General features: G+C 44.1%; 1 protein-coding gene across 1 annotated transcript in view; it reads right to left on the reverse strand.

The window, feature by feature from the left end:
• Positions 1-27,176, reverse strand: part of ADCY5 (adenylate cyclase 5) — a 1,577,350-nt gene that overhangs the window by 44,812 nt on the left and 1,505,362 nt on the right. The window contains exon 19 of the mRNA XM_086957077.1: positions 12,044-12,248. Within this exon, the coding sequence (XP_086813203.1) occupies positions 12,044-12,248 (205 nt within the window). The remainder of the gene's footprint in view (positions 1-12,043; positions 12,249-27,176) is intronic.

Raw genomic sequence — 27,176 nt, forward strand, 5'->3', positions numbered from 1 at the left:
TACATATATAAAAAAACAAATGCAATACTCATACAAAAATAGAAAACATACATTTAAAATACATAACACTAACTAAAACAACAATATTTTTTACAATATTTTTACAAACGATATTATTGACTTCGATATTTTTAAAAACGATATTACTTACCTTCAACTCGATATTCTTGACAACTATATTCTGACAGGCGATATTTTTGAATGACGATATTTTGCACTCGATATTAGTGCAAGTCGACATTAACAACTCGATATTATGTCTGTTTACATATATATTTATATTTCTATATATATATATATATATATATATATATATATATATATATATATATCTTGCTCCTGGGTCTGCCACACAAATAAGGGAACACTCGAGCAGCTGCAAAGGTATGACCCTTAACCTTTATTCTTTGGTACAGATCACACACGCACGTGGATAGGATAGCAGTACCTTCGTCATGCCTGACGCGTTTCAATTAAATCTTCCTCAGAGGCTTTGCAGCGGAGGTTACGTGCACACTCCCCATTCTGGGAGTTGTAGTCCTTAATTTCCATAGATGGACGCACTTGCTTAACTGCTACTCTTTATATGAGTCCAAGCTCTGAATGAGCCCCCACGTGCGCCTTCAATCTTTATCCATCACACAGCTGCCCCACTCCAAGGTAGGTAGAATTCCTTTCCCGTGGCCCCCGTTTTACACGGAGTGGTGTTCAACCTCCCGGCTGGGCTGCCGTTTTAACATCTTGCTCCTGGGTCTGCCACACAAATAAGGGAACACTCGAGCAGCTGCAAAGGTATGACCCTTAACCTTTATTCTTTGGTACAGATCACACACGCACGTGGATAGGATAGCAGTACCTTCATCATGCCTGACGTGTTTCAATTAAATCTTCCTCTGAGGCTTTGCGGCGGAGGTTACGTGCACACTCCCCATTCTGGGAGTTGTAGTCCTTAATTTTCATAGATGGACGCACTTGCTTAACTGCTACTCTTTATATGAGTCCAAGCTCTGAATGAGCCCCCACGTGCGCCTTCAATCTTTATCCATCACACAGCTGCCCCACTCCAAGGTAGGTAGAATTCCTTTCCCGTGGCCCCCGTTTTACACGGAGTGGTGTTCAACCTCCCGGCTGGGCTGCCGTTTTAACATCTTGCTCCTGGGTCTGCCACACAAATAAGGGAACACTCGAGCAGCTGCAAAGGTATGACCCTTAACCTTTATTCTTTGGTACAGATCACACACGCACGTGGATAGGATAGCAGTACCTTCGTCATGCCTGACGCGTTTCAATTAAATCTTCCTCAGAGGCTTTGCGGCGGAGGTTACGTGCACACTCCCCATTCTGGGAGTTGTAGTCCTTAATTTCCATAGATGGACGCACTTGCTTAACTGCTACTCTTTATATGAGTCCAAGCTCTGAATGAGCCCCCACGTGCGCCTTCAATCTTTATCCATCACACAGCTGCCCCACTCCAAGGTAGGTAGAATTCCTTTCCCGTGGCCCCCGTTTTACACGGAGTGGTGTTCAACTTCCCGGCTGGGCTGCCGTTTTAACATCTTGCTCCTGGGCCTGCCACACAAATAAGGGAACACTCGAGCAGCTGCAAAGGTATGACCCTTAACCTTTATTCTTTGGTACAGATCACACATGCACGTGGATAGGATAGCAGTACCTTCGTCATGCCTGACACGTTTCAATTAAATCTTCCTCAGAGGCTTTGTGGCAGAGGTTACGTGCACACTCCCCATTCTGGGAGTTGTAGTCCTTAATTTCCATAGATGGACGCACTTGCTTAACTGCTACTCTTTATATGAGTCCAAGCTCTGAATGAGCCCCCACGTGCGCCTTCAATCTTTATCCATCACACAGCTGCCCCACTCCAAGGTAGGTAGAATTCCTTTCCCGTGGCCCCCGTTTTACACGGAGTGGTGTTCAACCTCCCGGCTGGGCTGCCGTTTTAACATCTTGCTCCTGGGTCTGCCACACAAATAAGGGAACACTCAAGCAGCTGCAAAGGTATGACCCTTAACCTTTATTCTTTGGTACAGATCACACACGCACGTGGATAGGATAGCAGTACCTTCGTCATGCCTGACGCGTTTCAATTAAATCTTCCTCAGAGGCTTTGCGGCGGAGGTTACGTGCACACTCCCCATTCTGGGAGTTGTAGTCCTTAATTTCCATAGATGGACGCACTTGCTTAACTGCTACTCTTTATATGAGTCCAAGCTCTGAATGAGCCCCCACGTGCGCCTTCAATTTTTATCCATCACACAGCTGCCCCACTCCAAGGTAGGTAGAATTCCTTTCCCGTGGCCCCCGTTTTACACGGAGTGGTGTTCAACCTCCCGGCTGGGCTGCCGTTTTAACATCTTGCTCCTGGGTCTGCCACACAAATAAGGGAACACTCGAGCAGCTGCAAAGGTATGACCCTTAACCTTTATTCTTTGGTACAGATCACACACGCACGTGGATAGGATAGCAGTACCTTCGTCATGCCTGACGCGTTTCAATTAAATCTTCCTCAGAGGCTTTGCGGCGGAGGTTACGTGCACACTCCCCATTCTGGGAGTTGTAGTCCTTAATTTCCATAGATGGACGCACTTGCTTAACTGCTACTCTTTACATGAGTCCAAGCTCTGAATGAGCCCCCACGTGCGCCTTCAATCTTTATCCATCACACAGCTGCCCCACTCCAAGGTAGCAAGATGTTAAAACGGCAGCCCAGCCGGTAGGTTGAACACCACTCCGTGTAAAACGGGGGCCACGGGAAAGGAATTCTACCTACCTTGGAGTGGGGCAGCTGTGTGATGGATAAAGATTGAAGACGCACGTGGTGGCTCATTCAGAGCTTGGACTCATATAAAGAGTAGCAGTTAAGCAAGTGCGTCCATCTATGGAAATTAAGGACTACAACTCCCAGAATGGGGAGTGTGCACGTTACCTCCGCCGCAAAGCCTCTGAGGAAGATTTAATTGAAACGGGTCAGGCATGACGAAGGTACTGCTATCCTATCCACGTGCGTGTGTGATCTGTACCAAAGAATAAAGGTTAAGGGTCATACCTTTGCAGCTGCTCGAGTGTTCCCTTATTTGTGTGGCAGACCCAGGAGCAAGATATATATATATATATTCACTGAAAAAACCATTGGTTATAGACCATATATAGTTAGGGATTAGCCTTTTCAAAACCTTATTTTACTCACACAAAACCATTGAAATTTCATATATAATTAGTTCCACTAACTATATATCGCGCACCCGCAATCCACTGCTGATGATGTCACATATTACATCATTCATGACATGGTTAGTGACATCACTGATGACATCACTGATGACATCTCAAATGACATCACTGATGACATCTCAAATGACATCACTGATGACATCACTGATGACAACATCCAGTGACTGTATGTTTCTGTAAAGTTAAAATATGTCTTACATATTGAAGAATGAGTGGATGTATAAGTGTCTGGATGAAGGATTTAGTAGGTGCATGACTGACTGTATGAGTGAGTGATTAAATGTGTCTCACTGAGTGCATGTGTTAGTGACTAAACTGTTTTAATTTGTGCATCATTATATCTGTTGTTCTACAAACTGCTGCATATGTTGATCAGTAGCTATATGAGTAACTGTATGGGTTATTCATTGGTTGTCCAAGTATTTGTATGGGAAACTGAGTGTGTGTGTATGGGTGGCTGGGAGGTGTGTGACTCTGTACATAGATGTGTGAGTAGTTGATTCACTATATGTATGGGTTCAAAAGTGCATGTGGAAACAGCTGTATGGGCGGTTGACTGTGTATGAGTGTATTAGTGAGTGAATGGATATCTCAGTGCTACATGTCAAAGTAAGTACATATGTAAAACACAGTACATGTGAGAGTTGACATATATAAATAACTGTGCATAAGAGCCAGTGAATGTGTGAGTGGCTGTATGGATCATTGTGAACATGTATCAGGGATTGTATAAGAGAGTAAAGTAAATATGTGTTAGTATATGTTTGAATAAGTAAGGTGTGTATAACTGTATAGTTGAGAAAATGGAGGTGTGATTGATTTTTTGCATAACTGACTAGGTGTGTGAGTAACTCCATGGATGAGTGACAGTCTGTGACTGTCTGTTTACACTGATTGTATCTAAGGTTATATTAGAGTCTGAAGAGGTTCATGGTATTATCACATGAATGATATCATCAGTGATGTGATCAGTCATGTCAAATGAGATGTTATCAGTGATTTTATCAGTGATGTCATTTGAGATGTCATCAGTGATGTCATTTGAGATGTCATCAGTGATGTCATTTGAGATGTCATCAGTGATGTCATCAGTGATGTCACTAACCATGTCATGAATGATGTAATATGTGACATCATCAGCAGTGGATTGCGGGTGCGCGATATATAGTTAGTGGAACTAACTATATATGAAATTTCAATGGTTTTGTGTGAGTAAAATAAGGTTTTGAAAAGGCTAATCCCTAACTATATATGGTCTATAACCAATGGTTTTTTCAGTGAATTTTCAAGGTTTTGTAAATGCAAATTCCTAACTATATATGACCTATAACCTATGGTTTTTTCAGTGAATTTCATTGGTTTTTTAATAGCAAATATCAAAAACTGTAAAATGTCAAGTACGTGATAGGTAAAAACTTTTTCGTGTTTATGCACGCTGATGTGCTTTGAACGCTGCCCCCCTCCCCTCTTTTCTCTTAGTAGTACTCTCTCTTTGCAGATAGTGAAGAGTAGTTAACGCAGGCCTTTACCCCCGTTGTAATCCGTCGTGCCTGCTTGTCTCTCCATTTGATTGATTGTTATCCAAGCATTTACTGTTTTACAATTGATTCTCTTTGGTTCATTCTCTATTTACAAACAAGCACAAAGTCGCAATACTCTGTTTAGTCTTTGCAGATAGTGAAAAATCGTGAAAAATCGTGTAAAAAAATAAAAGTAATCGAGCAAAATCAGTAGGCCACTAATTGGATCTCTTTTTGACCTCGCTAAAATAGAAACATTAGGAACAACCCTTCATGAGAAATACGAAAATAGTGAGATGAACTGAGCTCCACACCATGAGGGCTGCAAGACAGCTCGGCTCCGTCACCCACCCCGCCCAAAATAACGACAAACCCTATGCAAATATTAAAAATATAGACAACACACCAGCAAAGTAACAGGGTAAAACATTTTATTAAATAACTATTTACATTACGTTGGTTTATGAGATGATGTCAGTAGTGGACCGATGTGTGAATAGGTCGGAAGCAGCACAAGGCGCCAAAATCCGGATGGCAAGTCCTGGATGTTGGGTGCCATAGTTCAGAGTTCTGAGTTTGAGCCTTTTTCAATGCCTGTGCTTTGTTGTTTCCCCTCCATCAAAAACAAAAAAAAAATATAAAACTGTGCAAAAATACAAAAAAATCAAAAAATGTTTAGAAAAGCAGTGCTTGTAAGACTGTCACTATTCTCAAAGTAAGTGAGGGTCGTTTGTGGACCTGACTGCATTTGAAAACAATGCTATATGGTACCTCCAGAAACCGCTTGACGGAGGCCCCCGAGGGGCGGTGTGATAGCACGGACTCGGAGAAGACGCTTGGCTCCGACCCCCTCCCCAAGTCTTATAGCACTGGTGTAGCCTGAGATCGCCCCGACATAGGCGGCCGGCTCCCGGGGTCCGGCGGAACTTTTTGCCTTTTGATGACTCTTTTATTCTGGACTTTGTCCCACAATCCGTTTGACCTGAAGACACGCTGTAGTGGGGCGCCCCTTTACCGTTTTAGTTGCCATTCCGCCCGCTTTTGCTACACTGTGCCTCTTCCGCCATGCAGCTGTTTACCGCCCGCTCTTGCGACTACAGCGTCTCGCTCACCATGTAGTTGAGTTGCTCCCGCTCTTGCGGTGCAGCGATAGGCGACTGCCACAGGACTCTCAAAATGGCGGCCGGCTCTTCGGTTTTGGGCCTGGTCCACTAAAATGGCCCTGGGACACCTTGGAACTCGGACGCTTCCCTGATAGGGCTTGGGTCCCATTCTCGAAAGCGTCCCCTCAGCCGTGAAGATTCTACAAAAGTCTTGGGGGCCCCCGACTCCTGCAGGCTTCTGGTGGGGAGCGGCTGCCATGTCTGCTCGTGGAATGGCCACGACGGAGCTACGAGATGGTAGTGCGCTCATGCTGACGCCAGCTTTAGTCTGAAACATCCAGAAACACTATAGACTACCAATTCGATCAGTTCCGGTAGCGCCCCAACATGACCCGGTAGAGAAGAACTTGCCCTCCCCTCTTTGACTGATGGTTCTTGTTGCCTGTCCCCTCTGTTGTCATTTAACAGAACTTTTGGACTGCTGAAAGGGGTTGTGTTCCGAACGCTGGTTGGTGGAGACATTTTGACTATATTCTTGGCCTACGTTGTCGCGTAATGCGTTATATGACACGCCGCGTTAGCGCACCCGGAAGTGATCCGGGGCGCGGCGCGCAGCGCGTAACGTAAGCATAACAGGTCATGTGACTTGTTAATAAAACTTTTCATTGGTTCATTTTACTTTTGTTATTTTAATGATGAAAAGCTTGGTCATATGACCTGAAAATTACGCTTTTTATTGATTTCGAACTTTTTTTTTTATAACATATATGTTATAATATTCCAGGCTAATGTACTTTCCCGGAACATTTACAACTGTCCTGCAAGTAAAATATATTCCTTTTTTCGAGAAAAAGGGCGTTTCTTCGTTCCATGACGGAGCCGTTGAGTAAAAGAGACTCGGCCTGCTGTCTTAGTCGCCGATACGCCTGATTATCAGATTCTTATCGATCACTTTATGTTGCAGGAGTGGAAAACACAACTGCCCTTGACCATTTATCTTTACTGCGTTCCTACATATTATACCTTTTATCCGTCATGTAATTGGACTGCTTTATTTCACTTGCCTTTTACTGATTCTAAAACAGTGACTAAAAGTAAAAAAATTACCAATGTAAATACTACTACCATGTTTTGTTTCAAAAACCTTTATTGTGAAAATGTCAGTATACAAATACGGGCCTATAACCACGTGGGCCGGCCACGGAGCAAACTGAAATCGTATATGATGAGGAGACATTTACATTATAGAGGGACGTAACGAGCGAGCCATTAGGTTGCAAGAACTAAGATGTCTAACAGTTGCGGAATCGGTGGACGTACATTTTGTAATTAAAATACGACAGGGCCACTTACAAAAAAGTTATCTAGATATACATTTGCGTGCAAGTACCATGGGTGACGTTAATTCGAACTTTCAATAGTACAGTAATAAATAACACATCAGAACTTAATATCAATAGGGATGTAGAAATATTCAATCAATTCTCGTCCCCGCCCGCCATGAGCATCAAAACTGCATTCATATCTCGTGATATCAAGGTTGTTCAACCAGTACACAACAAGGAGTTACGAGTCCCATTTATACCGGCGCCATTTTGGGCGAGGCCGGGCAGGTCCAAGATATAGTCAAAATGTCTCCACCAACCATCGGCCAGACCAGAACCCCTTTCGCCCCTTTATGCTACAAGATGGTGTCTTCCATTCAGAAAATATTGTTGGCAGCATTTTGAAAGGAAAGATAAACAGCCGTTTTCCTAGTGAGTCTCACATTGTTACATTTAGGAAGAATGTTGAAGAGTAATATGTGGAAAATCTGAAGCCATTTTTCTACAAACTCTCAATCAGCCTTGGATGGAAAAAAAAATCCTGAAGAATGTACAAACTGAAAACCAATTTTTGTCTGTATAGCATCAACAGCAACGCTTGAGTCAGCTTTGTGTCAAGCCGCCATTTTCATTCAATCAATAGCGTCCCCCTGCACACATTCAGGAACCTGGTCGTGTCTTCAGGTGAAACGGATTGTGGGACAAGAAGCAGAAAGGAAAAGGAAAAAAGTTCCGCCGGACCTCGGGAGCCGGCCGCCTATGTCATGGGCGATCTTTGGCCACACCAGGGCAATAGTGAAGCTGCAGCAGGTGCAAAAGAGCTTCAGACAGTCTTACAAGCACTGCTTTTCTAAACATTTTTTGATTTTTTGTATTTTTGCACAGTTTTATATTTTTTTTTGTTTTTGATGGAGGGGAAACAACAAAAAACAGGCATTGAAAAAGGCTCAACAGTGCAGGGCGCCTTGTGCTGGTTCCGACCTATTCACACATCGGTCCACTACTGACATCACCTCATAAGCCAACGGGGCACCCCACGCTGACTTTCGGCGCAGCATTGTAGGATGGCCACACCAGTGCGGCAACTTGCTGGACACCACCTCGGTGCCATCCGGATCTCGGCGCGTTCGAGTCACTGTACCGCAAAAGTGACCGGAACTCAGCTGGACACGCCGTCTTTCGGCACAGCATTGTAGGATAGCCACACCAGTGCAGCAACTTGCTGGACACTAACTCGGTGCCATCCGGATCTCGGCGCGTTGTGCTGCCTTCGGCCTATTCGCACACCGGTCCGCTACTGACGCCGCCTCACGTGCCAACGGATTTTCTACGCTTTTTGTAGCCCTATGCCGCATAACAGGTCATGTGACTTGTTTATAAAACTTTTCATTGGTTCATTTTACTTTTGGTTTCCTAAAGATGGAAGGCTTGGTCATATGACCTAAAAATAACACTTTTCATTGGTTTAGAACATTTTTTTTTCCCAAACGATGAAAGCCCCACCTTGTTTCTGGATGATTCAGACTGAACCTGGCGTCACCATGAGAGCACCACCATCTCGTGGCTCCGTCGTGGTCATTCCGCGAGCAATCATGGCAGCCGCTCCACACCGGAAGCCTGCAGGAGTCGAGGGCCCCCAAGACTTTTGTAGAATCTTCACGGCTGAGGGGACGCTTTCGAGAATGGAGCCCAAGCCCTAGCAGGCAAGCGTCCGAGTTCCAAGGTGTCCCAGGGCCATTTTAGTGGACCAGGCCCAAAACCGAAGAGCCGTCCGCCATTTTAAGAGTCCTGTGGCACCCGCCTATCGCTGCACTGCAAGAGTGGGAGCAACTCAACTACATGGTGAGCGAGACGCTGTAGCCGCAAGAGCGGGCGCAACTCAGCTGGATGGCCGCCACCTGGGGAGGCCCGTTCACGCCGCCTCCCCCACGCCCCCCCCCCGGGCCGCCCCACGCCAATTTTCGGAGCAGCATTGTAGGATACCAAAACCAGTGCGGCAGTTTACTGGACATCACCTGGGTGCCATCCACATCTCAGCGCGTTCTGCTGCCTTGGGACTATTCGCACAACAGACCGCTACTGACGAGGCCTCCCCCCGCACCACCCGGGACGCCCCACGCTGTTTTTCTGAGCTGCATTGTAGGATCCCAAAAACCAGTGCGGCACCCAGGTGACATCACCTGGGTGCCGTCCAGAACTCAGCACGTTGTGCTGCCTTGGGACTATTTGCACAAAAGACAGCTTCTGACCATTGTTGCTTTTTTTTGTCAAAAATGTTTAAATGTTTGTTACAGTTTTTGTTCCGTTCGTTATATTTAAAAGTTAATAAAGTTTTATAATCCCACTTTGTTGGAGTGCTATATATTTTTAAAAAATCGGGTGAATGGGGCCTTGAATCGGGTTATTGTCATGTGTGGGCTTTGCAAGTGTACTGCTACAGGATCGGACATTTCAAACTCAAATGCACGTTCTTTTTCTTACCTTTCCGAAGCATGGAGCGCAATAGCAGGCAGAGAAAGGGTGATGCAAGTGTTGAACACTGCTTGGCCTGGCAAGTTGCTGGCAGTGCCCCCCCCCCCCCGCCCGCTCCTGAAAGAGGACACACACACACCGCCGCCCCGAGTACTTCACAGATCTTTAAAAGACCATGCGCTTGTTCCTGAGGCTTAAATGGTTTATCACCCCTTCTAGAACCCCTGCATCGACCCTCTGACGTTTCCTGGAAAAATTACCACGTAACACAATACCAAGCCTTGTCAGCTGAAACCCCCGAGGAATCGTGGGGCATATTATCAAGGGGGTTTATCTCCGCTTTTTTGGCTTTAAAAGCCAAGAAAGCGGAGATAAAATTATCTCCCTATTACCAAGCTGTCGCTAACACCAGTTAGTGACAGCTAAAAGGAGATAGCGACCATCTTGGGCCCCGCTTTGCATGTCAGTGATATTTATCACTAATGACATGCAAAGTGGGCGTGCCAAGATGTTAGCGACTGGAAACAGTCCCTAACATCGCTATCTCCTATTACCAACTTTTGGAGATATTCGCGCTAAGCGCGAATATCTCCAAAAGCTAACACCTGACCTGAGCAGTTCTTAGCCATGTTATCCAATGGGAGGTGGATAACATGGCTAAGAGCATTTGCTCGATAATGCATGAATATCGCTGACTTTTCAGCGATATTCATGCATTGCGGCCGTTTTTTATCGCATTTGCGATAAACCTTGCTAATAGCAAGGTTTATCTGCGATAAAAATCGCCGATGTGCGGCGATAATTTTTGTCTCTAAACAAGTTAGATACAAAAATTATCGCTAGTTGTTGGTAATATGCCCCCGGGTTTTTGCTTGCAGAAATCGGGAGGCGGGACGCTAGCACTGAAATCAGTAGTCTCACGCCTGAATCGGGAGGGTTGGCATGTCTGGATTCTCTACAGCTCGGGCCATAAACTACATCCGCAGGGCTAGGTGATAGCCTGGGACCGGCCTGGCATCTAAAATGGCTGCCGTGCACGACAAAATTGTGGCATTGGAAAAAAGGCAAGATGGCGCAGACAATGTTTATCAATAAGGATTCATTTATAACAAAATATTTTATCGCACTGACAAATTGGCGGTCAACACTTCCTGATTTCCATCGAATCGAACGTTAACAGACGTCACGCAGCAAAAAAAAAAAAGCTCACGCACAGCCGCTGGAAGACATGTATCAACATATATGAGCCTCCTCAGCCACCCTCAGAAAACATAAGGGATTAGGATACGTCTCCCGCACCCCCTTATACCTAGTAATTTAATTAAAACGAAACACAAAATGGCGAATTCCCGTTTCGCTACCAGTTTGCGACCCGGTTCGCGGCCCGTGAAGCGCTTCTACCGTGAAAAATAATTTTTTTTTTATTTTCCCCACGGGACCCTTTAATAACCCCAACAACATTCCTAGGGGGTCAAGAGGGGTATACCTTGCCCCCTTTCATTAAATTACCCCTTCGTTTTTCACCTCTTCTTCTCTCTCGATCCTACCGAGAGATAAGATGGCGGCCGCTCCGGACTGTTTAGAATGTTGACAGACACCGGGGAGCCAATCAGCTTCGCATCGCAAAGTTCCGTTTTGCGAAAAGTAAGCGGACCGGAGCGCAGCCCGGAGCGCTGTTACAGATATATATCTTGTTTTGAACGTTAATTTCTCAAAATCCACTGGAGCACATATATTGAGACCTAGCAAAGGCACATCGGGCTAACAGTCCCTACAATTTTGACAAGTTTCGTGCAAATCCATTCAGCCGTTCGAGCTAAAAGTGAGGCCAAAGGCCCTATGGAAATTAACATGGGAAAAACGCGTTTTGGGACCCCCCTTTTTTCTCGGCCCCCCCTTGACGAAACCCCCCCAAATTTTTAGGGGCTGCTCAGAAACAAAATGTGCCATTTTCCTGAAAATTTCAGCCGATTCCGTCCACAAACGCCAAAGTTATTAGACATAGAATTTTCAAAAGTTCCATAGACAAATAATCCTAACTATATATACCTACTGGCGAACGCCAGTAGGTAATATATATATATATATATATATATATATATATATATATATATATATATATATATATATATATATATATATATATGCTAACCTATATATGCTTAGTATAATTATGTTATAATAGTCTATACTCTGGTCATCATAAAATTGCATGATCATATTTAAGACTCAATATTTTGTTAGTGCACCATATATTAGAACAGAGTAAGAACAGTAGCTGGTATCAAAAGCCCCAAGGATCTTCAACAGTGCTATGCGAAAGGAATACTAATATTTGATTTCAAAGCAGACAAGAAGCAGGTAAATACTTTACCAATTTTCATCTGGAAGTTGTTGAATGAATGCTCGTTGATATATTTCATTTGGTCCATTAACCTCATGGCATAATCAGCAAGTGCCTTTATGTGGGATTTTCCCGCCTTGTCATAAGTGGAATCATTGAGCCCTGATGCTGCCATGTAGGTGCTGCCAATGGTTTTGATCTTTTCAAGCTGTCGGAACTGATCCTCACTTATGATCTGTATGAAGGGAAATATATTTCAGAAAAGGTATCCAACTTGTCATGGCATCACAAACACTCTTATTAGCTTGTCCTCAAAACAAACAATTACGATAGAGTTTTTGCAAGCATTCCACATAATTCCCAAATAAAATGGAAACAATAACCTAATATATTCAACATGTATTTGTAATTAGCAAACTAAGAAAACAGGACGACCAACCAAGGTTTAGCACAACCAAAACAAAAGTACAAATATGATTGGGACTCTGGTGCGATACACTTCCTATCCCTGTCGTCCTAAGGCACAATTCTGGGCGTAACATTCTTTGGAAGGCGGAAGGCGCACTCAATGAAATTCAACAAAAGTTCTTATAATCCAAGGTATTTTCTTTATTTCGGTAATTTCTATCAAGCACTTGACCCAGCCAACGCGTTTCATTCCTTAAAGGAACTTCGTCAGGGCACTAAATTCAGCTTAATGAAGATAATAACCAGTGGAGTAGATAAGCAAAACAGCACCATTTCACTTCGTGCTCCCGATGTAGAAGTGTATAAAACGCGTAATTACGCACTCCGTAGCAAAACTGAAAGAGCCCCATCCAGGGAAATACTGCATATGATAAATTGCAGACTAGAAAATAGGAAAAATGGAAAATCGTAATATTTTTCTAGTCTGCAATTTATCATATGCAGTATTTCCCTGTATGGGGCTCTTTCAGTTTTGCTACGGAGTGCGTAATTACGCTCACCATGTGGTGCCCAAGGTTTCTTATCACTGTCATTCAAGTGTGGCTCTTTGCCCCAATCAGGTGCCTAAAGGCGTCTTCTCAGGGACATTGATTATCAAAGATCCTCCACACTTTAGGCCCCTGAGGTTCCTACTCATCTCCAAGCCAGTAAACCTCGATGTCAATTCTTGTTTGCCTTTAGATCAATTACTTTCCTAGTCACCCTTAGGCTTCTGCCAACCCTTATGTGGTAGGAAACCTCACTGATAAACCATAGGCATTGATGGCTGTACACATCTGAGTCTTTCACTGATGCGATATATTGGGGGTGTAGAACAGCTGGGTACCTGATGACTTTTATGTTGTGTTGAGGAGAAACATGATTTGATACTGCTTGATATTCTACAGGAAATCACTTCAACTGCAGCCTTTCATTTAGTTTTCTATATATTATCTGTACTGTTGCTTTCACCCACCCATATGTATGAACAATTCTCTCCTCACTCCCCTTTCTTTACTTTCTCATTTCGCCTCTATTCTCACATTCTCACCAAATGCATATTTTGTATGTTCAATGTTTTTATATCTCTCCATCTATAATACGAACATTTCTTTCTCTATCTCCCTCCTTCAAACTTGCTCTAATTTTACACTCCTCTGTTATCATTCTCCCTTCAATGTATTCCCCCTCTCTTTCATTTTTGATAATTGTCACTATATCTCCCCCTTTTCCCTCATCCTGATCTCTCTTTCCCTCTTTCTGCCTTCCTTTAGCTGTCTGTAACCCACCTCACTCCTCTCTCTCATATGTAAGTCCTCTTTAAATCTTTTTCTTCCTCACATTTCCTTATTCCCTGCTCTCTTAATTTCGTTCTCCTCTTTGAGTTTATTTCAGTTCTCTTTTCTGTCTTGAAATGTTGCCCTATCTTCAATTGTGCTTTTTGTGTCACTCACACTCGCTCCCATCCATTCCTTGGAATGAATCATTTGCATCCTTTACTACACCTAATGATATATTCTGTTTCTGTTTTATTTATTTCCTTTCCGGAGTCCGTAACAGCCTGCTTTAGCAAACCCTGACATTTCAGAAGACCATTCCCCACAGAAATTAAATGGATTGATTCCCTTGTGAGGGCTTTTAGTTCCACATTCTTCTAAACGTAATTCGGGGAAGCCCGGAAGCCTTGTTCTACCACGGTTAATGGAGAGACCAATAACCTGATTTAGATTTGGATAGCACTGAAAAAAGCACCTATTTCTAGAAAAGTGTTAAAACCAGACGAGAATCCACTAGTGCTATTTCCTTTGCCATACGGCCCTTTTTATGAAGGAAGTACCACTCTTTTCTACCTGTCCAATCTCCTTTCTCTCCACTATTGCTTCCCACTTTTCACTCTCACTTGATACCACTCTCCTTCTAACCTTCTCTCCACTTAGCTTTTCCGTACTTTATCTTCTTCCTAGTCTCTTCCCTCTCTTCTTTCATCCTATTGCCCTCCATTTGCTTATCAAGAATAATTGTCTTCCCTCCTCTTTTTTCTCTTTTCCTCAGTTAGCTCCCTGAATTGTTTGTCTGTTTCATGTCCCCTCACCCGGTCCGTCTGTCTCTACGTCCTTCTCTCCATCTCTCATTTCCTTTTGTCACCCTCTCCTTTCCTTTCTCTGTCTCTCCTCTGCCTCTCCGCTTTTACCTCTAGATGGAGGGTGAATGAGTTTCTCTTTCCAAAAAAAGTGTTTTCATTTTACCCATTTCTATTCATGTTTTTCTTAAAATTTATTTAAAATTTCTGTGGTTCTAGGTCTTGCCTGAGACAACACGTGCTGTCGCTTGCGAGACCTTCTGTAAGTTTACAGTGGGCTTAGAGCCCCCACATTGCTTACTTTTTTATGACACATTTTATTAGATTGTACTTAGACATTACATGATGGCCAACATGGCCTGTCCAAACTTACAGTGCAGTAACAACCCTTCGCCCACCCTCCATAATTCGGACATGTAGTGTTAAGATCCAATCCGCCCTTCCCATCGCGAAAAATATTCTCATAACACATTGCTTACTTCTGATTGGCTTCATTATCACACTAATTTCCTTGCTTCTCTTTAGGCAGGGCATTCTGTATTCACTCCCTCTTCGTGGGTTGTTCCATCCCCTGGAGCATGGCCCATGTATCCTTCCACTGCATGTGCTTTCAGAGCTACTTTTTTCTTTAGTTGAAGAATTCCATAGGAGTGTATGTGTTTACAGACTGTCTCCCTCATGGTTTCCCCCCATAACAATCTGTGTTGTTGCTTGCCCCTTCCACCCTCCCATCCCTCTCAGTGTTGTTGCTTGCTCCCTCCAACATTCCTATCCTTTTCAGTGTTTTGATTTCCCTCTCCATTTTGCTTTTGCCCCTTCCACCTTTCTGTCCCTCTCTGTGTTGTTGCTTGCCCTCTTCCACCCTCCTGTCCCTCTCTGTGTTGCTGCGTGTACCTCCCATCCCGCTCCCCGTTGTTGCTTGTCCCCTCCCACCATGCCATCCCTCCCTGTTGTTGCTTACCCACCTTTCCGTCTCTCTCTCTCTCTTTCTATTGTTGTTTGCCCCTTACCACCTTTTCAAATTTGTTGTTTGCGCTTTCCCACCTTCAGCCCGCTGCATTTAGCTGCTTGCCCCCGCTTACACCACTCCATCCTGTTGCTTGCCCCCTTCTGTACCGCTGCTTGGACCCTCCCATCACATCCAGGATTCTTGCTTGACCCCTCCCACCCTGTTATGCCTGGTTAGTTGCCCCATCCTATGTTGTTTGCCCCCCTCCACCCCATCCTGCATTGTTTGCTCCTCCTGTCCCATGCTGCATTGCTTTCTCCTATCATGTGTTGTTGCTTAGCTCCTCGCATTTTCCTGCTGCATACTGCGTTGTTGCTTGCCCCCTCCCATCCCGTCCCTTGTTGTTGTTTGGCTCCTCCCGTCCACCATTGTTGCTTGTTCCACAATGTAGTTTGTACCCTCATTCCCCATCCTGTGTTACTGTTTGTTCCCTCCCAACCCATCCCTCATTGCTGTTTACGCCTGCACCATCCTTCTTTGTATATTGTCCTTTCAACTTTCAACCTCACCCAGCATTGTTGCATGACCACTTGCGCCCCATCCCCCATTGTTACTTGCACTCTTGCACCCCAACCCACATTGCTGCTTGCCACCTCCAACCCTTCTGTCCCACAATAAAAAAAAACATTGGCTAAGTCAATAAGTTTGGAATTCGCAACCTATTGGCTTTGTCAATGTTTTTAGGGAAGTTGCACAGCAACACAGAAAGCTTTATTTTTTATTTTTTAAAATGCTACGACATGGCTAGTGCTTTTTAGGTCGAGGGACCGTAGGGCTTGGCCGTGGGCCAAGAACGGAAGTCCGGAGAATTATTGTTGTTTAGTGTGGCAGCTTAAACCCGCCTCTGTCCTCGTCTCTCCTCCATTGGCTGGCTTCCTAAACAGAGGCCAGCCATTGGAGGAGAGAGCCGTCCCTTCAAAGAAGCTCCGTCTTTTTTGGATTCAGGGGCGTGATTTTTTGCGTTCTTTAGCTGGTGACGTCATCTGTCACTCAGAGCGCAAAAAACACGCCCCCGAATCTGAAAATGGCGGCGCTTTTCTTTATGCCATTTCGCGATGACCGCCGCACCAAGAAATCGCCGAGTCCTCACCCCTGCTGCTGCATTACTGTAACAGAGCTCGCAATGTCCGGGGAGTTAGGCAGAGGCAGCCCGGCCCGGACAGGAGACACACACAGGATCGCAGGTACGGAGCGGGAGCCAGAGCGCACAAGCAGCAGCCCCACTACACCCCGTCCTGCAGTTCGCACAGCCTGCACTCCCCATGGCCACCAGCGCCATGCCGAGCATGTCCTCCCAGCTGGGCCCGCAGCGTCTCTACCCGGGAATGCACCAGGAGGAGCCTCCCGTTTTCGCCCAGCTCAAACCAGTGCAGCCGTGGAGTCGCGTAATAAAGTCCTAAGCCTGGTGACAGATTCTCAAAAGTTCCGCCGTTTTTATTTTGCCCTCATCTCTCTCTTCCCGATGCATCCCGGAGCAGGCAGCGCCTGTGGAAGGCTGGCACACAGACATTGACACATGCCACAGGGAGCTGAGCGCAGTGCCCAGCCCCAGAAACCGCACAGAAACTTTCCCAAAACTTTTCCTGTGCAAGTTTTTCTTCCCTCTCTTGCGCGTCTTCTCCACCCAGAAGAGTTAGTCCAAGTGCGCAAACAAGGGACTGGAGCTGAAGCGATGAAGCCCAAGGAAGGGCTTGGGTCAGCAGGCTCCGCCACCCCCCCCCCCCCCCCCACACCCTGGACTGTCACCCCGCTGCCCTTGAAGAGGGCTCCGCAGAGGCTCGGGGACCGAAGAGAGGTTCCCCCCCACCATAGACAAACTGCTCTGGAGAGGAGAGGGTGAGCTGTCCCCCGCGGCTATGCAGGCACGCTATTCCGTGTCCAGCCCCAGCCCCCTGGGGTTGGTGCCCTACCTGAGCGGCGAGCAGAGCTACTACCGGGCGGCGGTGGCGGTGGGCTACACGGGCATGGCAGCGCTCATGAGCATGTACTCGCAACAAGAGCAGTACACGGGGGGCCGCGGCTACGGACCCTATGGCGGGGCGCCGCCGCCGCCCGTGCAGCCCAAGGACATGGTGAAACCGCCCTACTCGTACATCGCGCTCATCACCATGGCCATCCAGAACGCGCCCGACAAGAAGATCACCCTGAACGGCATCTACAAGTTCATCATGGAGCGCTTCCCCTTCTACCGCGACAACAAGCAGGGCTGGCAGAACTCCATCCGCCACAACCTCTCGCTTAACGAGTGCTTCGTCAAAGTGTCCCGCGACGACAAGAAGCCGGGCAAGGGCAGCTACTGGACGCTCGACCCCGACTCTACAACATGTTCGAGAACAGCAGCTTCCGGCGCCGCCCCCCCACACACACATAAAGAGCTGAGCAGCACAGACCTCGCATCTCCACACACCTCTTTTGCGCTCAGCACTCTGTGCTGGAACCATACACGCACAAACACCCACACCACCCTCCACTCAACAATGAACCGGCTGGGGCTGCCAGCGTTTCCATGCTGCAGCAGGTCAGTAGTCGCTAGAAGAGGGTGTGCGGAGGGTGAGGTGTGCAGGCAGGGCTTGGTGTGGATGCTGTGTGGTGCTTGGAACGGGCGTGAGAGGTCAGCGTGGTACTGCATTGGAGTATAACGGTGTGCGGCGTACTTAGCAGTACCATTAACGCTATAAAAAATATATATATATATAGTGCTTCACACGACACGTCTAGGTTTCTAAGTGCTCTAAATAAAACGTGTTGCTTTACTAATTGAATGGAACTCGTACCAGTGAGCAGGTATGCAGGAGGCATGGGGTGGTAGGGTGAGCCGAGGTTAATGAGGTGTAGTGGTGTCAAATTGGTGGGGTCGGTGTAGGACTCACTGACTGGTGTAGAGATACTGTAGGGGAGTGGAGAGGGGCTAAGTGTTAATGGGTGTTGGACGAGTGTGTTGTGTTCATGCCAAAGGTATGAGTGGACGTGACGGGGTAGTTTCGTGGGTATACGTGTTGGGTTGTGCTCTAAGTGTGTGGCATGTGTATGTGTTTGTGTAATCTACTTATTGGACATTTGATATGGGTGTGTGGTGTCGAAGATGACTCAGTGGAGCCTATAGGTGTGATGTGGGTGAATGATATACATCAAGGTGTAGATGTGATTATAGATGGTGTGTGTGTGTATGTAGCTTGAGTGTTTGGAGTGGGTGCAATGGGTGAGTGAATCTTGTAGGGTTTGAGAATGTAAGCAGTAGGTTCTTGGGGTGAAACCTATGAGTCTCACACCAAGGGTTGTCATAATAGTGGGAGGGTGATGTTAGATTTTGGAGAGAGGCTGAAGGGAGACATGTATATATCAAGCTGTGGGACGAGTTTTAAATGCTAATGTAGAGTTTAGGATTTTTTTATTTGTGTGATAAGCAGGTTTAATAATTGAATGCAGGAGGATTATAGCAGTGCGGTGCAACGTGTGATTGTTTGGAAGTGGTTTTCTCTCGTGGTGTAGAAGATTTGGGGTGAGTGTAGAGGGGTTAAAGGGGTTACAGTGCATGGAGGAGTTGGTACAGTAGGCAGGATATGTGTTAGCATCCTCTGTGTGTGTGTGGCGCTCGGTCTGTGTGTGTAGTCTGTGTGTGTGTAGTCTGTGTTGTGCTCTGTCTGTGTGTGTGGCGCTCTGTCTGTGTGTGTGTGGCGCTCTGTCTGTGTGTTGGTGGTGCTCTGTCTGTGTGTGTGTGTAGCGCTCTGTGTGTGTGTGTGTAGCGCTCACGTGTGTGTGTAGCGCGCAGCGCTCTGTGTGTGTGTATGTGTGTAGCTCTGTGTGGATAGCTTTTTTTGTAGGTGGCTCTATGTGTGGGTGACTGTGTGAGAGTGGCTCTGTGTAGGTGGCTCTATGTGAATGACTGTGGGTTGCTCTGTGTGTGTGGCTCTGTGTGGGCGTAAATGCAATAGGTCATGCATTTGCGAGCGATTAAGCTATTGGCATTGTAAATGACAATGCCATTTATTTAACGATTAAGCTATTAGCAATGCAAATGACAATGCCATTTATTTATGATTAAAAAAAAAGTCATGAGCAATGCCAATAGCTCTACTTTAATAATGCCGAGACCATTGCATTGTAAATGCTTGTTTCTTTTGCTGGTGGGCAGGTGGAAGCCATCTACAGCCTTCTGTTGCATGCCATCCCTCTGAAATGCTTCCCGACCCCCACCATGGCAGCAGTTTAAAAAAGAAAAGCTCTACAACGTGGGCGGCTGCATCACAGCTTAATTTTTTTAACTTAAAGCCATGCACAGCTGTTGCTTTGTAAGATGGCAATACTGACAAAGCCAATAGCTTGCGTTGCCTAGACAAGGCCTGCTGGCTTTGACCATGTTTGTTCCCTGGTTCTATTGCCCTTGAGCTCTCCACAGCACCTCATTAAAACAAAACTCCCAATTTGAATGCGAGAATACTGGCAGCAGGCACCTGAAGCTTATTTTTGGGATTCGGCGTCATGCTTCGAGGGACAATGTCCTCCTCCCCACACAAAAAACGAGTCAATTTCGCTGCTCAAACAATCACTTCCAGGTGATGTGAGGAGTTACACCACATGCTGTATCTGCTCAGTTTGCCCATTGTCATTCTGTAAATGACAATGAATGGGCCTGGCTTTGTGTCTCAGCTTAACTCTCACCTAAAGCTGCAAGAGCCTTAGAGTCATGAGCCAGCTTCAAATCAGCTGAGGCACGTGGAGCTACTATTTATCCACAGCAGAAAAAAATGGCTCACCAGGTGGCTTCTGCCTGTGGCCCCTCGGGCAAGGGTCGATTCCTCGTCCTGCCAATCCGACCCAGAGTACAAGTTTGCACAATGATGAGGAAGTTAAAAGCGGCTCTTAATAAAACCACGAGACTGTGGAAGTATAGTTATGGTGATCCAGCCCTAGGAACAGAAATAAAAAAGTGAAGAGTTTCTTATTGGAAAAAAACATTGGGCCATTAAAAAAGGTAATGAAGAGAACCAACTGATTACGTTAAGGGGAAGCAGCTGAATATAACATTTTTGATCCACCAGAAACGTAGTCTATCCAAATTAAAGAAGCCAGTTCCAATGAACATTCAACAGGCTGTTTGGAACAGTTATATCACAAACAGATATTTCGACAACATCTCCCTCCCTGAAAAGATTGAACCGAAACGTTCACAGCAACAATCTGAGATGACCGACATTAATGATATCGATGAGGGATGTTGAGGTAGCCATTAATTCAATCCACAGAAGTTGAGCCGCAGGCCCAATGATAAATCAACTTCAACCTTTAAACAAGTGGTAAGTTAATGGGCAAACACTTTGTGTGCCTTATCTAATTCTATTTAAAAATATATATTTTTTTATTGTGTCTTCAAAAAAGAAATAAAGCATAACAACACAAACAGATAGCAGGTTTCAGGGCATTACAGGTCTGTTCGGTGAGGCACAATCAAAACAAGCCATCGGAGACATTTGAGAACATACATTAAATGCAGTTTTGTTGTGTCCTCTGTTCAACATTAAGTTAGCATGTGCGTGTTGAAGCTGAAGGTACGTTCGTACTGACACAGCATGTTGACAAATGTGAGATTGGCCCCACCGTGCCAGACGTCCCCTAGTTTGGATATCCCAATGACGTTCCATTTTGAGAATCCCTGTATTTTTCCCACTTCCTTTAAAATGTAGCTCGACCAAGGGAGGTTATTTCCATTGCTTTCCCGTTCCATCCCAAGAAGGCGGTCACCTCCTTCCTTCCGGTCGACTCCTTCCACTGGTGTGTGGTAGCATTCTCCCTAAGATGGCAGGCAGACTCATACAGTGCCCCCAAGTAGACCTTGTACCACCATCTGCAGTACCCAGGATAACTGGCTGGGCTGTCTGCTGGTTCTGATCCACAAGGAAGGCTCGAATAGAGTCCCACAAAACCTGGGCCTTATAGGGGTACTAGATGTTGAAGGAAAGAGTTATGCAAAATTTATTTGAAAAGATTCTGAAGTTTGGACCACAGAAAAGGACCTCATTCCATTTTACCAAAAAGGCTTTACAAAAGGCTGCAGTATAGGTGACAACTTGTTGTCCTTGGCCATTCTTGTTGAAAACAGCTTGGAAAATAAGGTTATACTGATTGAAGCTGCTTTCATAGACTTTACTACGGCCTTTGATAACATCAATAGTGGCAAGCTTTGGGGAAAACATGAGATTTAGGGTATCTCGCCACAATTATGGAATGCGGTTATCAGCAAATACTCCAGCACATGGGTAACACATTAGGCTAACCTTTAAATTGATCATCACTGGAAATATAGCCATGAATAAAGGATTAATCTCTAATCTTCATCTAGCAGATATGAGAGGCACTTCCGACTCAGCAAGAGTATGCCCACCAAAGTTTTCATACAAAAAATGTACATTCTACAGTATGACATTGACACCATTTTACTAAATCATATCGGAATAGGACACCAAAGACAAGTGGATGAACTAGCTACATACTCCAGGAAGAACAGCAGTAAATTAAGGTCATTGTCTTTGGGTGAAGGATAAATTTAAAGAGCCAATGATCAATCAATACTGACCACAATGAGAGAGTGACAAATTATAAGTATGTGGCTTTGTGTTTGGACGAGAAAGAGCAGTGGCAGCCCTATGGGACATCAATTAGGGACTCTGCTCTTTTCTTACGCACCACTGGTGCTGGTGGCTGCTCTTTTTGGGTGCTGGCTTTTAGACTCTGGCATTCCCTTCCCATTTCCATTCGCAGTCTACAGCTTTATCGGGCCTTCCGTAAAGCTATTAAAACGTTTTTGTTCCCTCCGCTATAAGTTGTTCTGCTGTCTACCAGTGGCGCTAATCTGTCACAACTCCATTTAGAAATGCTTTCCAACATATCAGTGCAGCATAATTTTATGTGTATGCCAAAGCCCTAGTCCTGATGAGGCCCAGAATTTAAAGGGGCTGAAACGCGTCGACAACCCTGGAAATGGACACCCAATGAATTATAATTTGGTGACAACTAAGAATACAGCAGTTCAGAATATACGGGACAAAATAATCATTCTCCCTGATACTGCAGGAGTGAGGTGTACCAATAAGACTGAGGAATGCTCTTTAGATAATAAAATACAGAGCATTCATTTAAAGAATTTGGGCTATTTTGAAACACTTTTGCATTTTCTTAAAAATGTTTCTTTAGAGGTTTATGTAAACTGTATGGTGTATGTGTAAATATTGTATTTTTAGGTTTGTAATATAAAAGAAGAGTATCTATAAAAAAAGAAGTGTGTAAAATATAAAAAATTAAATATACGAAAAATATATGAGTGAATAAAAACACACTGTATAAAGAATGTTTTTGATTTGTTAAGGTATCAGGATTTAAATGATATATATAGAAAACTGAGTTGATTCATCTTTGAAGAATTGTGTCAGGCCAGATAGGTAATTCATAAACCTATTTTGAATTAGGATTTGTATAAATTAGTTCCATAGCATCATTTTTGTTATTGTAGTATATTGTTCCCAGATGCTTTTTGGGTTATAGAGGGAAAACCCCTTATTGTATTCAGCCTCCGCCTTAGCGGAGCAGCTTCCCCTGCCCAGAACGCTCATGTCTCTTATGCGGGTCAGCAACAAATTCATTGATACATGTTATTTGCTCTTGGCCATACTTAGTGGAGCCTCGTAAATACTGGCTTCTATCTGGTTTTATGTGCTTCAATATCCCATCCTGTAACATGGCGGTGGATGCATGCTTAAAGGGTGAGTCTGGACAGTTAACTTATTGCTTACTAAAATTTAAAAAGACTGTCATCAAAGCTATGAGCTCTCCTGAGTCACAAAGACATTAGTTGGTGGGGCTAATTAAGGCATACAATGCTGAAAATCGGAGATGCCCTTTATTTCCTTGCAACACAGACCTTACTAAATTGCTATGTGTACCACGTATTTTTTGCCACGCTGCGGAGTGTATGTAGCTGTTTTTTTTTATTCTGATTGTATTTTAGGTATTGTATGATAGCTCTGATATTTATTTATACCGAAGGTCTTAGTCATGTTTTATTATGTTTGCCACGATTTTAAACTGAAGGTTTCAAAGATTGGTTTTAAAGTGTTTCCTATAATTTCAAACAATCCTTCAATAACATTTTCATTTATTCATTCATCTATGGGGAGACGATGTAGCCTTACAGCTAGGGCGGTCGACGTCGAATCTGGGGAACGACACTCAACATCCTGTGATTCTGGGAAATTCACTTAATCTCCCTGAGCCTAACAAAAATGAATGTATCCTCATGTAATGAAACTGGTGCTATGTAAAGCACTCTGATACCCAATATCTTCCGATCTAGTTTGCGCTATATACAACTCTAAAAATAAATAAAATAATAAATCTATTGTAGTTAAATTAAATAATTTGTCAATTTTTATAGCATAAATGACATCCTCAACTATTGTTTGATGGTACCCAATAGGCCTTCCAGGTCTCTGTTAGAAACCTACCGTAAAAAGGAATTGCAAGTGAGAAGATGCTGATGCGTTTACCTTCAACCATGAAAGCATCAGCATAGTGCTCTCTAACCACAGCTTTAGTAAAGACTACCTACAAACTCCTAACGTTTTGAGTTTATTCTTTGGCACTACAAGCCCTTTTTCTGATCTTGAGCATAATGCCAATTACTAAATATTATTTCTTAGTTATGCCCTAGCCAACTTTTTCCTCATCATGTTTCCCGCTTTTTATTTTCCTTACTCACTATCATTATACAGTAGTTCCTGCTTTCCTCTGGAAGATATAGAAGATCTTCTATGGTGTGAGTTGGAGCGCAAGCAGGGAGATACACAGCTTAGTGCAGGCAGCTACTATAATACTGGTATTACCTGCTGATAACATACACTTTTCCTCTCCACAGCCCCAAGGACTACAGGCATCACAAATGGGATCTGAGATGGCTGGATTGCTGGTCCTTCAGTTCAGATATCCAACCACTTTGCCTCCTGCTCTTATTAATCTAGCTCCTTCATTAATCAGCAACCTTCTCTCATTGGCTGTTGTCTCTGCTCCTCTCTGATCAGATATAAGGAACAAAGCAACTCAAAGAGATGAGGCCTCAACAGGGAGCACTAGATCAGAGCTGCTCAGCCTCCAGTTTACCACAGTTTCCTCTTGTTCCACGTCACTTTTGCCACCAATCATCTGATTTGGCTTAACCTTCCAATGGCAGTCCTCAATGCTCATTTTGATAGTGCCCCTGCAGCACTTCATTGCCCCTACCTGCTGTCTGCCATCCAGCATCCACTTATACTTTGGGTAGATTACCCAGAACCTCTACCTGGCTTAATCAATCTATAACCAATCAGCCCTAACACTAGATGACCACTTACTTGAGCTCTACAGCCTCTCCTACTCCAATTGGGCTGTGTGAACACACTGTCGCAGTGAAACCCAGTGCTATGGATCTGTATGCTGAGGATTCTTCCCTCCAAAATCTATTGAATAGAATGAACACTGCAAGAACTCCCAGAGAGAAATTGGAAGTCATGGTTTGGGGCTACAGACAGGCATCCAGTAAAAAAATTACAACGGTGAGCTCTCAATGTAGAAAGTGAAAACACGCTTGTCGGAGTTCACTATTTCTGAGAACCTAAGTTAGAATGAAAACACTACACTGATAAGGATGCTAGAAGAGCAAAAACATGTGCTATCCTAAAATTCTGAAGGAGCTATTGCGACATAATGTAAGCCTTTCTGAAATCTATTTTTCAAGCTACAGCAGGATCCACCATGGTCTCCAAAGTAGGAATGTGTGGAATGTTGACAAAATCAATAGAAATGGAAACTTAGCAAAGGAAATTTTGGGTGAAAGCATGAAAATTCACCCAGTTCGTGCCAAACACCCTACTAAAGCACAATGCAGATAAAAAGGAGCAAAGCAATAAGTATAATGAAACATGCTCACACAAGGTCTTAAATATCGAGTCTGTGAATAAACGGGGGAAAGAAATTATTGAAGAGCCATACGGCAGGGGGCTGAGATGGGTAAACAAAATATGAGAAATATACATAGATCTTGTATATGTTGATTGAGTATTGGAGGATGTTAATTTAGTCTGCAGCCTTGGATATCAATTTGAATCTGTTTACCAACTGTTTTAATGTAAGTCGCTTTACATATATAAGATTAACTTATTTATTTACCGTTTATTGTCTTATGTTTTAATAAATACAATTCATATGAATTTATCTCTGCTTGACTCACTCAAGACCTACATTTTTTGATGATTGATTGTCATGATGACCATCCTTGTCCGATCAAATAAGGATATCACTTTTTAGATCACTTGACACAGTCAGCACATAATGATTATAGAATGCGCTCCGATCTTTTAATTATTAAAGTGTTCAGTTGTTCTTTTATGTATATGTGTGTTACTTGTATGGTTGTATAAAACCGAATAAAGATTATTAGATGACAACAGAAAAGGTCATTTTAGTTCGGACCATCTTCTTTTTAAACAATGTATCAACTTCAATGGATGAACGATGAATGAAAGTAAAGCTCAATGCATGAAGAGGATAGAAAGCGCTCAAACCAATTAAAATATCGAATGTGCAATCGGCCCCAAAGCCATTACCCTTAATTTCAAAGCTCCTTGCTCGGTATAGACTTATCCTAGCATCTTGTATCCTGCTCCACCCCCAGCCTTGACTGACTTCCCATCTGCGATGGGCTGTACTTTATGTCTGTTTGTGACTTGAAGGGATTCCAGCGAGTTAAGTAACCCAGTAACAATGAAGTAAAATGCAGGTCTCTGTGAGGATCAAGAGCTTAGCCCCTGGTGGCTCTCACTCCTTTCAATAGACTTCTTTCAAAGAAAAAAGCATATAAAGTGTTTGGGGAGCACCAAAACAACATTAAAAAGCAGGATATCAAACATATAAAATTCACAATTACATTTAGTGAAAGATGGAACATTTTAATAGATAAAACAATACCAAGAGACAAAAAAAATCAGTTTAGGATAACAGGAGGTCCACATTTTTATAATAAAAGCAAAATGCATCCACAGAGAGTAATTGCCTCAAAAGTCAATGGTGTCCTATCAAGCTGGGCTTTAGAAAACACAAACAACGGTAGCAGTGCATTTAATTTTAGTACTGGAATAAACTAAAGCACCACAGAATGGTTTAAAAACAGATCAATTTTTAGGTAAATGCCTTCTTTTCAAAAACACAGTGCTACACATTTGCAGAAACAAATATATAGGTTTCCAAATATTATTGGTAGAAAATGTTACACTTTCAGACATGTTAGCACTAGTGTTGTTCTACTCTCAAGGTCTCGGAATAGCCCCATACTGTCAGGAACTCTTCTGGGATACACAGGCCATGGATGCAAGAGGAGACAGACTTCTCTATATCTATGCTTCGGTGCAACATCCAAAAGGACAGTGCCAACTTTAAAGATAACGGGTTTTATCCCCCCTGGTCGCGCCTGCAGCTCCAAAACATTTGGAGGCAATTACTAGGGTACCAGGGCAAATATACCATTGGTAAATAGGACCAGGCAATGCAACCAGCAAAAGTTCCAGCTAGATCCAAGTCCCAACTGATCAGCGGATGCCCTTCCTGTT

Source organism: Lissotriton vulgaris, chromosome 2_1 (genome assembly GCF_964263255.1).
Source record: "Lissotriton vulgaris chromosome 2_1, aLisVul1.2, whole genome shotgun sequence".
Lineage (NCBI taxonomy): Eukaryota > Metazoa > Chordata > Amphibia > Caudata > Salamandridae > Lissotriton > Lissotriton vulgaris.